The 13,500-nt window shown below is 39.5% G+C and overlaps 1 protein-coding gene across 26 annotated transcripts in view; it reads right to left on the reverse strand.

The window, feature by feature from the left end:
• LOC137168294 (calcium/calmodulin-dependent protein kinase type II subunit beta-like) overlaps window positions 1–13,500 on the reverse strand; it is an 81,262-nt gene that overhangs the window by 56,610 nt on the left and 11,152 nt on the right. For 25 of the 26 annotated variants that reach the window (XR_010924261.1, XM_067570999.1, XM_067570956.1 and 22 more), the window contains exons 3-5: window positions 4,129–4,188; window positions 3,425–3,479; window positions 2,896–2,961 (exon numbers count right to left, since the gene is read on the reverse strand). Coding sequence is in view for 24 of the 26 variants with exons in the window: in XM_067570999.1 (XP_067427100.1) it covers window positions 2,896–2,961; window positions 3,425–3,479; window positions 4,129–4,188 (181 nt within the window). In the remaining 2 variants the exon portion in view is untranslated. Of the gene's footprint in view, window positions 1–2,895; window positions 2,962–3,424; window positions 3,480–4,128; window positions 4,189–13,500 lie in introns of those variants that run through there. The other variant, XM_067570897.1, reaches the window with a different exon arrangement.

A 13,500-nucleotide genomic window follows, 5' to 3' on the forward strand; every position in this document is an offset into this window, starting at 1 on the left:
ATTGCATATAACTTAGATTTGGATAAATTGTGTTTTACTGAATGCACACGCATGAAAATATACACACAGAGAGGAAAGAGAGTCTCTCTATCTCTCTCTCAGTCTCTTTCCTTTGAGGAAACAGCATAGATATTTGTTTCGGTACAGAATGTGTCTGTGTGTATGTGTTTCTGAGTCTATTTCTGCTGTGCTATATGATGTAGAGCTGTTTGTTCAGATTGAGTCACCCATGAAAAATATATTTGGTGATTCAAAGTCAGATTTCTATATTACAAATCTCCGTCTTTCTGCCTCAGATGTGCTGTCACTATCACTTACATACATCAAAGGGGAATTTTCTACTTGCAACTATTCATGTAGATAGTTGCAACACACATTGAATAATCATATTTGAATTTTTTTTTTTTATCTCATGACATAACTGAAAAAGAAAAACAAAACTGCAGTATATTAGCATTTTTCTTTCATGCAATTTCTGTCATTGCTTAAGCATCGACAAAAACTCTAGAGAGGGAGCAGAGAGCTATAAATGAACCTTAAATTCAAAAAGATATTTTAGTATATGTTAGTAGCTGTGAATGGTTTTAAAAGTTCATGAGATTAATTTTGTTTTATACCCTTAAACACACAATTTTTCATACTTTCTAGAAGCCAGGATTCATACGTTATATGAACAAATAATGTAGGATATGACCTTTTCCCTGTGAGTGACACGTGGGCCTCTTAGCCACCCGTTGCTGCTGCTGCTGCCGCTGCGAGGCATGGCAGCTGGCATCCAATCAAAACAACATTTTTGCTGAATACTTGCTGAAAACTACTCTTTAGAATATATCAGAATATAATCCTGTGTAGATCAACAATCAGGCACCCAGTGTGAAAAAGTGAAACTACAAGACTGATGTTTAATTTAATTGGTGTTGGAGCTTACTGCATTGACTGAAAGCTGAGCTGTGAGTCAAACACTTAAGTTTCCCTAAGTGTGAATGTGAGTGTGAGCGTGAATGTGATGCCTGCCTATGTGCACCAGCCCTTTAATAAGACCGGTGGTCTGTCCGGGATCACGAGAGCCATTGCGTTCTATACAATCTGTAGAAATGTAATGATTTGAATCATGTAGAAAAAATAAATGCATCTATACGGTGGAGAGGAGTGGTGTCTCTTCATTACAGCTAATGGAACAGATTAATCAGACTAACCAAATTTTACGGACTTCATTACCCAGAAATCATGACGTGGTGCCGGTTAATTTTGGACTACAGCTCGCATTTACCAACTTGGCCTTGGATCACTTTCTATCTAAGATATCAAAGAGACACTTTTAATAAGGGTGAATTTTTTATATGAACACAGAAAATGCAGTTTCTGTCTTTCTATAGCTCAGGAAAGTGTGAATAAGAGTAATTCTTTCACCAAAATGTTCCATAATGGATATTTAAGACTTAAAGCATTTGAATAAAACGTAATACAAACTGGTTACAAAGAGTCAGTCAGTTAGATAACACTGTTCAAATGACCTGAGCTCACTGTTCTCAAGCTACAGTCAAAAGGTTTTGGAGTTATGAATAGGGCTAAAAGACAGTCATTTATGCGGCTACAGTGGCCTGAATTTCTACAATATCAGTCTTTCAGTGTTTCTGAATGGACTAACACCCACATCACAACTTCCACTTTCAAAAATCTCTCTCATTCTTTTCTCAGTCTATTGTCTGTCCACCCGCCACTACTCCGTTTCCTCTTCCACCATTGGCAAAAGTGAACTGTGTGTGTCAATGATTCAGCATGAGTGGTGGGAATGAGATATACAGAACGACAAGGGTAGTGGCGGGGGGGGGTAAAAAAGAAAGTGGCGAAGAGGACTGAAAGAAAACCAAGACACGAAAGTAAAGAAAGAGAGGAGTTGAGACTGTTCACATACACACAAATACACTATACAGGGTTATTCTGTTCTGCTTACAGACTTGACTTATCTCTCCCATTGTGTCAGAGAAAGCACAGGGGAAGAGGGAAGGGGGCGATATAACAGTAGGGATATACCCTGGACCACCTGCACCAGCCAAGCTAATTGTAAAGGGTACATACTTAAGATCTGACCAATAGGTTTGTTGATACAAATGCAAATGTCAGCAGACTTTCTGACATGTGTCTATAATGCAAGTGTTATTATTAGTAGCAGGACATTGGTTTATCTCTTGGGTTTCAGAGTTTTCCTGTGCCATGATCTAATAGCTGTCTTAGAGACAATTTTACCATCACAAGATACACTTTGCACAAATCACTTAATCGTTTATTACGAACAAAGCCATGTTTCTAACTCAGTTTATAGATATTAGATGATCACAGTAAGCTACTCTGTATTCTGAATTTGGTAAGGCCATGTTGGTCAAACCTTGGATTGGACTCAAAGGTCCCTCCTGCATCAGTGTGAGAGGTGAAGTGCTGTGGCATCGATGTAAGGAAGGAAGCGAAGGACAGAGGACGAGCAAAGAGAAAAGGTAGTAATATGGCGATGAAGATAGGAGATAAAGTTAGAAATTAGCAAAGACAGAAAGTGAAAAAGCTAGGAGGGAAGAAGAGAGGAGAAAAAATGAATAGAAACGAAAGAGGATGGTAAAAAAACAGAAAACAAGAAAAGGACAGAAGAGGAAAAACAAAAAAAAAAGCAAAGAGCGAGAACATGTATGTAGAGAAGAGAGGTGAGGAGCAAAGAGTGAAAAAGAAAAAAGCAGAATAGAAAGTACAAGCAAAGAGGAAAGTCAGAAGAAGAGGAAAAAAAGAGTAGAGCAAAGTCACAAAAGACAAGGAAAGTTACATAAAACAACAACAAAACAACAGGAGACAGACCATTTAAGGACAAGAAGAAGCCCTTTCACACAGGGGAGAAGGCTGCGCTCCTACCTGGCGTCCGCCTCGCTGTAATACTCTCTGGCTACGATGTCTTCAAACAGCTCACCTCCGGTCACCCTACACACACACACACACACACACACACACACACACACACACACACACACACACACACACACACACACACACACTTATTAAAATTGGGATGTTTGGATTGGAATGAATTGGGAAGTGTGTGTGTGGGGGGGGGGGGGGGTGGGTCCAAAGGTTATAAAGCATGAATTTGTTCTTCATTTCTTGTTTCCTGAGGCACCCCTCTTCCCCCAATCTTTCTTCCCTCCCCCCTTCCCACATTGTTACCATGGAAACTAGAGGGAATTGCCGAGAGATGGATGTGGAGGGCGTGGGTGGTGGTGGTGGTGGTGGTGGTGGTGGTAGTGGGGGGGCAAATATAGGAGAGAGTTATGTAATTGTATATAGGGAAGGGTGGGGAAGGTGGAGGAGGAGGAAGAAAAGTGGCAGGAGAGGAGAGGTGAGGAGAGGAGAGGAGAGGAGAGGTGAGGAGAGGAGGATGACTTACAAGTCAAACAGGAGGTAGTGGAAGCCCTCCTCTGATATACTGTCATGAAGACGAACTAGAAGAGAAAGAGAAAAAGATTGAGAGATAAATGTCTGTTTGTCAGTATGTTAATCATTATTTAATTGTGTTTTATTATTAATTTGTTGTCTCAGTGTAGTTGGAACTTATAAACTATTAGATGTTTTTAAAAAAAATGCACCAATGCCAGACCATTTCTGAATAACACAGGGTAACATTGCTGCATTTTAACTAGGAGATTAAAAAAAAGAGAGTGTGGGGGTAGAAACCACAGGGAGTCATAATAATTGAGTCTTATTTCATGTGTATTTACAATGTGGTAGGCTCTGGCAATAAAGTGGTCTACCTCATAAACAGAAAGGACTGTTATGAGTTTATACATCTGTATTTCAGTACTATATATTGTTACTACTATAGTTTTTTTTCCTGATTTCCCTAGTTAGGGAAATACTAGGGTTAATACTAATACACTGATCTCATCACAAAATAAATCCCATTTCTACAACTTTTTGTAAAGTAAAAAGAAACAAATGGATGTTATGCAAAATCAAAACAGCAATAAATATACATCTTTGCTTTGTAATAAAGAAAATAATGGTTTGTATTACTCAATCAGACAGATAACAGGACTTTGTGGGATTGAGTTTGGTGTTAAGAGAAACAAAAATAGAAAGACATGTCCTCACCAATGTTGGGGTGTTTCAAAAGGCGACAAATCCGAGCCTCTCGCTCCAGCTTTTGGTGATCTGAGAGGCAACAGAGGAAAAAAAAGACAGAGAAAAAGAGAGAGGGAAGTTATTAATGAAATACAAACAGTGACAAACAAACTAGAGTATGTTAGGAACGTGCACCCAGTGGTCATAAATCAGAAAGGTCCGTCCAATCCTTTGATTAAAATTAGGGTTAGATGTTAACGTGGTAGCAGAAATCAGCACATAAATGTACAATACAAGGCAACTTTGGGCCAGTTTGGGTGATCTTTTTCTTTCTATCGTATGCATCTCATTTCAATATACAGTAAAAGAAATAACAACATTCTCCCAAACCCAAGTCCAATTCTATTAAGGTACAACAAATTATATGTTTAAAGCTCCGCTCCAGACATGTATTTAGACAGATAATAATACACAACAATAATGTGTGTCTAATATGGCTTTTCCACAAAAAAAACTATAATTACCACTTTAAAATCCTTAAAATGATATCCACTCCTTCTCCATCATTAATTTCAGAAGTTTAGCTGCTGGACACAAGGTGTCTCCTGCTTCACTGTAAAGTCCATTCTCAGTGTTTGTGCACTGGAGGCTTCAAGTTTCCACATCACACTTGTGTAAGTACAATATTGGACCAGAATTGCCTTCCAAACTAGTTGTGATGTCACAGTCCATGCTTGTAGGCACACTCCTTAAAATTAGATTTTCAAAGCGCATAGAAAAAAGTTCATTTCAGCAGATGAATATGAAAACAGCCTCCCAGTGTCAAACTCTGCACATACATCATTCTGCACATTGAAGCCCGAACATCCAACTGTAGTAACAAGAAGAAACATATTTTTAAAATGGAGTGGGACTTTAAAAACTGACACGTCAAAATGCTCAAAATACTATAAAATCCACCCAAAACCTAAGAATTCAGTCATATTTATACTAGAAATTTTAACTTGCATCAAACCCAAAGTTATCACTAAACTGCCCTAAAATGCAGCAACCATGTAAAAAAGGTTAAACTATCTCAAAATATTTTTTTCCCAGAGAAATTTAAGTTTGAGTGCAAAAGTTTATTCTTAACAGTGGAAATAGAGGCTTGGCCAAAAAAACATCTATTCAAGTTCCACTTGCTTGGAAAAAGCTGGTAAGTAGACCTTGTTATTACTTTTTCACCTCAGAGCCTGTTTCTAGAATATTGTGCCAACAAATAAAAACTTTATAACTTAATCAAAATGTCATTATATTTACCTCCTGGAAAATAATGAGTATTGACATCTTCATGAACCACAAACCATACATCAAAATTCCTTCTAAAAAAACACAATAAATCATTTCCTATTTCGACCCACCCAAAGAAACCTGCCTTTCTGTTTTCCTGCTGCTAAAATCTTTTATGTTCTGCTCCATCATACTGTTTTAACAGGAGACACATCAGATTATGAAAGCAACATAAGTATATCAATTATGTAATTGTATAATTTTAAAAATACCCATTGTCCCCAGGTTGTCCCTTGTCACAGATTATGTTGATTTGATTATGATTTTCATGGACAGGATCTCACAGCACAGGTCTATGCTCTTGGCAGATGATGTGGTTCTGTTGGCTTCATCAGACAAGTGACCTCCAGCTCTTACTGTGGCAGTCTGGAGCCATGTGTGAAACAGCTTGAATGAGAGGCAGCATCTCCAAGTCTGAGGCCATGTTTCTCTGCCGGATATGGGTGGATTACAGAGATGGAGTTCAAATATCTCAGGGCCTTGTTCATGAGAGAATACAAGGTGAGTCAACAGGTGGATTGGTGCAGCGTCAGCAGTACTGTGGACATTCTACTGGACCATTGTGGCGGAGGAACATCGATTTACGTTCCAACTCAAACCTCACCTGTGAAGACAAGCTTTGGTTTGTAACCAAATGAGATCACAGAAACAAGCTGCCGAAATGAGTTCCCTCCATAGCGTGGCTGGGCTCCCCCTTAGAGATAGGGTAATGGGGCGCCCTGGTGGCCTAATGTTTAAGGCTCATTGCATGTCATACCCCTCTCTCTCCCCCCACATTTTCTGTCTCTACACTGTCTATCAAATAAAGGCAAAAAACCTAAAAAAAATCATCTTTAAAAAAAGAAAAGAAAAAGAAGCTCAGGGATCAGGAGAGAGCTCGGAGTAAAGGCGCTTCTCCTTTGCACTGAAAGGAGTCAGCTGAGGCGGTTCAGATATCTGATAAGGATGCCTCCATGGCACCTCTCTTTGGAGGTTTTCCAGGCACATTCAACTGGAAGACCCAGAACACACTGGAGGGATTATATATCTCATCCAGGAGGACTTTGAAGATGTTGCTGGGGAGAAGGACATCTGGACTACCTTGCTTAGCCTTCTGTCATCCTGACCTGGCCACAGATAAGCAGCAGAGAATGGATTGGATGGATAATAATATCACTACTAACTACTCCTAACTGTCTGACAAGAAGACTACATATATATATGTAGATTATGTAATTTCATGTGCGTGTGCACGTGTAGGCTTAATGATGCTAGACAACTTGGATTCCACGGCTATCAAGCAAGCAGCAATCTTAGCCCACATACACACACACACACAACAGGGGGTGGACCACCGTGTCCGTGCATGCACGCAGAGCACAGTTGGGAGCATAAACATGGAAATGCACACATACTGTAGATACATAAAGCACATGCAGGCACACTCACAAATAGACTGACAAAACAAGCACACACATTCACGCTGGCATTGAGGAGTGACAGTGAAGTGTAAGCCCGGTGATTATAGTCTCAGAAGATGAGAGGAGCGAGGCGGAGTGGAGGAGTATTGGAGAGAAGCTGAGGGCAGAGGAGGAGGAAGGTTGGAGAATACGCACAAAGCTCGGCTGCTTTCACTTGAAGAGAAAGACGACGCTGATTGCTACTGTTGTTTCACCAACCACTACTTGCCACTTTTTTTTCTCTTGCCTGAGACACTTCCTTTTCTTTAGTTTTCCCCTCCTTCACATTTTTTGAACTCCTTTTGCATTGAGGTTGCCTGTTATAAATGTGCCATCTCTTGCTTTGGATTTACCACTCTCACTCTCATAATTTGTTCTTTAGTTTTTTCATTTTGGTGTTCGAGGAGGCCATGGACACACTGTATGTCTCTTTACATTTGTTTATTGAGGCCTTTGATTGGATCCAATACTCTGGACCAGTATTGGACTCAATACTGACCTTATCAAGCTAAGGGGGTATTGGCCATGGCATTACCAATATGTCAGTTACATTCATTCAGTCAGAGTGGGCCACTACAGCAATCCTCAGCCTCATGGTACTTTACAGATACACATTTTTAATTTGGGAAAAAAAAAATACTGGTATTGGATGGATATTCAGGTAATTGAGAGACAAAAGGTTGGATGTGTGCATCCCTAATTGGATGAAACTAGAAAGATTGATATATCTTTCCAAAAAGAAGGTTGTACATCATTTAAAAATGTTTGCATGTATATTTTGTAATGTTTCATACAAGGGCATGATACATTGCATAGGCCTGTTACAATGTTTTTAGCATTATGTTGACTGGCTCAGCTAGTTGGAGCTCAAAATAGACAGTTTAGTACATAGCTGGAATATTTGTTAATCATTTGGGAAGAGGTATATTAAATTCAGCCCTGGATAAGTGCAGCACCGCATCTTTACAGTTTCCTCACTATGCACTACCACAGTTTCAGCTTAACTCTCCCTGACGGGTTTAATCCTGTGTTTTAAATATTGCCAACTGTCTGCTTGTGCTGAACACTCCCAGATATGTTATCCATCATACTACAATGTCAAATGGTGGAAAACATCATAAGCACAAGCATCACATTTCATTCTGTCAGTGGCATCTGCTGACATTATTCTGCAAGTACAGAATTGGCTCTGAGTAAGCACTATGGTTCATCTTAGCTTAGTCTACCAGATGGCCAGATTGAGCCTTTGTCATCTACACATACTTGCAGGTCTGCATCACTACAGGCTGAAGTGGAAATTTTGATCACTTAAAAAAAACTTTCAATGATGATTATTAACTATTAAGTAGAAAATTGATAGTTCTTCACTTTCACCTATACTCCTCTCATAAACATATTGAGTTATTGAGAGTCAGTACATGAATCAAACACAGTGATGTTCTGTTATTTTTAAGCATGAAAAATTGTGATGTATACTATCAACTATACTTCTTTATAGTATTGCCAAAGGTTTAGGTCTTTTGGGGCTAGAAAACCATATGGGTTGTAGAGAACTTATCTTGGGATTTAATATTGGACATTGATTTAAGATGAGATATATAACCTCCTCTGTAACAAGGAAGGTCTCTATTCAGGTCATTCATCCCTTCTTTATCAAGCTGGCTGGATCAATGGGAGATAACCCTACAGCATGACAGATAATCTATCTACCTATGGCAGACCCCTCATACAAGGTTTTGCGAAGGCTGCTCTTCCCAAGTGCCGAGCATAAAGAAAGCATGTACAATCTGCATTGTGTGAGATAACCTGGGGTGAGGGGCAGTGTGGGAGTTTAGGCAGTGATAGCAGTGGATGAATTGTCAAAATGGACTAGGTTATCAGAGCATCATGTAATGTTCCCACAACTGTTGTTTTGATAATACGTAGCTTGTCAGCTGAATGACACTGTTTTCTATGTATTCTATTCCAGCTAAGAATGAAAATGGGTTAGTGGTTGAATGGATGGATGGATGGATGACTGCGATGAGTGATGGATAGTAACTATGCTGGCTGGACAGACAGGCAGACAGACTGGACAGAGAAACATATATATATGTTTCTCTGTCCAGAGAAACAGAACATATATATATATATATATATACATACAACATATCTACATATTTATACTGTAGATTTGGGAATTCTCAATGGATAAAAAGATAGATGTTTTTTAATCATTTGTGGAATACCAACAGTGGAGACACAATACATGTCAAAAGCAATAGACAATCATACATGCACCTGATTTTCCAAAGAAGATTCTTAAAGAGTAAATGTGTTAATGCCCAATCTCTGCCGATTAAAATAATTTTATTCCTCTAATAAACATAATGTGTTTTTGTAAACACAAATTGGTCAAAACATAATCTCCTTGGTGTGGTAATTACTGTAGTTAGTTTACTGTCTACTGCAAAACTGTGGCCCTGTAGCGGTGGCAGTGCAAGCTGCCTCAGTGCTCAGTGAGCCAGTCAAATATTCATTTATTCAGTCAGACAAACAGTTGGTCAATCAGATACAATCCTGCACTTCTGATGCAGCAAGGTAAATAAGAAATGAGAGGAGAAGGTGGGGAAAGGAAGAAGGGTGAGGACTCCTCCTGAGGGGACAGAGAGAGGAAGTGGAAAAAAAGAGGACAAGCAGAAGGAGATAGATGACAGAGAGGAACATAAGCACTGAGTGTTCACTGAGTGAGATATCCAAGGACAGCATTAGCTGAAGTCTGTGGGAACCTATGTGTTAAAGGAGAGGAGAGGAATAAATGTAGGTTAATCATCACCAGTGAGGACTGAACTCTCGAGAGGGGAGTAGATGTAAAAAGACAGCCACCTCCAGATATAACCATTGTTCAGAACATTTGCTTGAAACATTATCATGACTCTGGCCAGCTGGGAAATGTTGAGTAAGAACTGCACTGTGGTCAGGGAGGTCAGGAGGCAGCCATCTTTAAGTCATGTTGTTTCCTATACATTTTACAGTAATGGCAGGATAGAGAGATATAGTGCCTTGCAGCCTCTAAATTTTAAATTAGCACTGGGCAATATATCAAATTAATTTGATTAATAAGAATTTTTGGATTTGCACGATGTGTAACGTGTCTAAATGGTGAAAATCGTGTTATTGCAATTGCACAAAAAGGTTACTTTTAGTCCAAAAGTAACAGATGATGGCTGGCTACGTTAGTCATCTTGAGTCTCGTAGAGCATATAACCGTCTCATCTATGAGAGGGATGACTCTGCACACCGGTCTGTGAAGCATCCTCTCTGGTTACGAGAGTGCTGAGAGTTGACTGAACAGTTTGCAGATTCTACTTTATTCAGTCTGTCCCAGCTTGTTGGTTAGGTAACACTCACTAGCCGGCAGTCTGTTGATATCTGCCTGATGTCTTGTCAAGAAAGACAAACAGCGGGAGCATATTATTAGAAACAAATTATTAAACTGGACGCCTCTGGTGGTGTCAGTCCGTAGCCGTATGGGATAACCTGTATAATGATGACAGTCTTGCAGGTGATGTAGGTCTAGGTTGTGAAACCATTTTAGTAAATCTGGATTAGTTAGTAGACAGTAAATCATACTTTTTTTAGTACGTTTTTTTGTTACCAATACAGTCTTCTCATATGGTCAAATTCCAAGCAATGTTTACATCTCTTATTGCAGCTAATGAGACTTATATGCACTCTACTAAGGTGACTACATCTGTCCTGGTTTTTTGACATTGACACAAAGTTGGCTGGCCAAAACCAGGTCATATCACTGCTACTGCATTGCAGGTGAATCTCAAGCACCACAGAGATAGAGAGAGAGAGAGAGAGAGAGAGAGAAATACACACCTGTACACACACAAGCACAACTCCTCTCTATCATGATAAATTACAAGGCCATACAGCAACCTCTGGCAACTCCTGTCCAGAGATCACTGCCAATAAACAAGCTCTGTGATTGGCTGGAAGCCTTGCTCAACAGACCTGGCCTACATTTCCTGTTGACATGTGTTGGATTGGTATTAACTGTTTGGATGAGGTGGCTGGAGGATGTTACACACAGAGGAGAAGCCTGGCTGAATGCATTGGTATGTAATATTATGCACATTTTTTTTTTTTAGCTTACTTATCCAATGTTATTCATAAATTCTTTTAATATTGAAACAATATTAATCGAGCTGTTGTAGCTGTAATAGATTTAGATTACTAAAACAGCCACAACAAGTATTAGTTCACTGTCCAGTTGTGAGTGCATTACAGTCTCAGTTCCTCTTCTACAGCTGTCTGAATATCTGTATATGAGTGTTTGTATGTGTAATAAGAGAGAGAGAGACAGAAAGACAGAAAGGGAGAGTCAGATGAGAGTCCCGTGCTAAAGGCATGTAGGCGTACAGGCGCATGGCCCTCAGCTGCCAAGTGCCTGGGGTGCCTTTTCTCACATGACCCCTCCCTTCCCTTAGCTTCCATCTCCATCTGCCAGTCCCTAAACAAACGCTCCACTTAAGTTGACCAAGGCTCACAGCTCACTGACCTTACCTGCTGCCCGGCAAATATGACAACAACCAAACGACCTAAAGCAAATCCCACTTCTAAAGCACAGCAGCAAGTCATCATAACTGCCGTAAAACCTGGCTGTAGCAGCCCATGTCAGATAGGTCATGGAGCTATAAATAGGACCTGGAGTAGAAGTAGTATGCAGCGGCTCTGCCGGCTTGAACATTGCTCTGCTGTTTCATAGAACATGGCTCATCCATTAGTGAGGAGCACAGCACAAGCCTCGCGCACCACTCAGTCAGGACAGATCCGTCCTCCTATCAAATGTTAGAGCAGGGAGATTATTCTGTGCTTTAGAAATATGGTGGAAAGCTGCAAGCAGCTGCACTCCCTGATAAAGCAGCTGGAGTGAAATGTATAGGTCCAATGATAGTACAACCTATAGGTGAATTATTTATTCTGTGTGTGTTGCATTAGGTCTCATCAAGCCAATCGCTGGGATGAACTGTTAGCCTCCTGCTACTAGCAGCAGGATAATCTAGGATGGGTTTAATCTCAGTAAAAGATGCTCGCTGCACTGATACATGGTAACTATATGACAAGAGTGACAAAACTGCTGCAAGGAATGATGGCACACACCATTTACACAGCCAGCTAGGTTTTAATAAATGGTTGATTGTCATTTCCTTTTGTTTATTTGTTTTGATATAAAGTATTAATTCTGATATAATATCGCTGTTTTCCTTTTTTCCATCTTTTCATCTCTTTCACAAAAGTAAAAACTGAACATGCCACACATTCACTTAAAAAAGTTAACAAATAAAACAACTTTAGGTTAAGATTAGTATGACATTTGAGGCTAAGTAAGAAAGTTGAAAGAGCTGAAATACACCAGTACAACTTCTTAGCATGAGATAGAAATTAAACCTATAGTAGTCATCAGCTGTACTGATGGCATATGTGTATGTTTACAGTAACTCCACTATACTCCAACTTTCCTGTGCTGTTGGTTCAAAGTGAAACTAATGGCTGTTTATCATCCTTTTTCATGGCTGATAACCAGATTTCACACACACTTCATTTGGATTTTTCACTGCACAAAAGTTTATGAGTGAATGCAGCAATATTCATTCTTGTCTGTCTGCTGTAGCTGGAAATACAATGCAGAAAGTGCATTACAACATCATATAATTTATTCAAATTACTTCCAACTGAATATACAAACATTCTCCTCTAACATTTTCAAACAACTTTGCTCTTGCATTTTTTTGTCTCCAGCAAGTTAATCATTGAAAACACCCCTCTACATCGTATCAGCTTCATAAATTCATATTCATTCATTAATGGTCCATATAGAAAACTGATACTTTATTTATTATTTAGTAAGAACGTATTACCAGATATTAAAAGGTAAACTGATTGACAAACATGCAGTAATTGAGACTGACACTTATGAGAGACAAACTGATATGTCCAGACTTTCAAGACATGAATGAATTGAGACATTCTACATGCCCTCTGCTAATGCCTGTTAAAATGCCTATTCTTCCACACTCAACATTTTCACACACAAGCCGTGGCCACATTTGTGTGTGTGTGTGCGTGTGTGAAGCCAAACAGTCAAGTGTCAGTGTGGTGCCACATGGCAGGGCCTCGCCAGTGGGGCTCCAGTTACCAGGCAGCGGGGGCAGCAGGAGATTTACACTGGGCAAGTGGTGGTGGGAAGAGCCACAGCAACCACTGTAGTGCTGGATTGGTCTTTATGGCCATGGCATTTAGCCTCGGCTTTGGCGTAAACTGCAACTGGTTGCATAGCATGTGACACTAATTAAAGTGCCTCAAAGATATTTTCTTAATTAGCAAAAATAAAAAAAGGGTATGACGAACTGCAATATCCATTACCTCAAGCACATTACGTTACCTTTAAAGCATTATCTGGCACTCTTATTTAAAATAAGTCTAACAGTGAAAGGAGCTTAACTTCCATGTTGAGTTTACAAGCTATCAATATTAAAAGTACTCAAACCTGACAGCTATAGTTATTTTACGAAATTCCTCCTCCACATTAAATAATTATTTAATGGCAAAGTGCCAGAAAAACACAAAAGTGATTAACCTTTCC

Source organism: Thunnus thynnus, chromosome 2, assembly GCF_963924715.1.
Source record: "Thunnus thynnus chromosome 2, fThuThy2.1, whole genome shotgun sequence".
NCBI classification, from domain to species: Eukaryota; Metazoa; Chordata; class Actinopteri; order Scombriformes; family Scombridae; genus Thunnus; species Thunnus thynnus.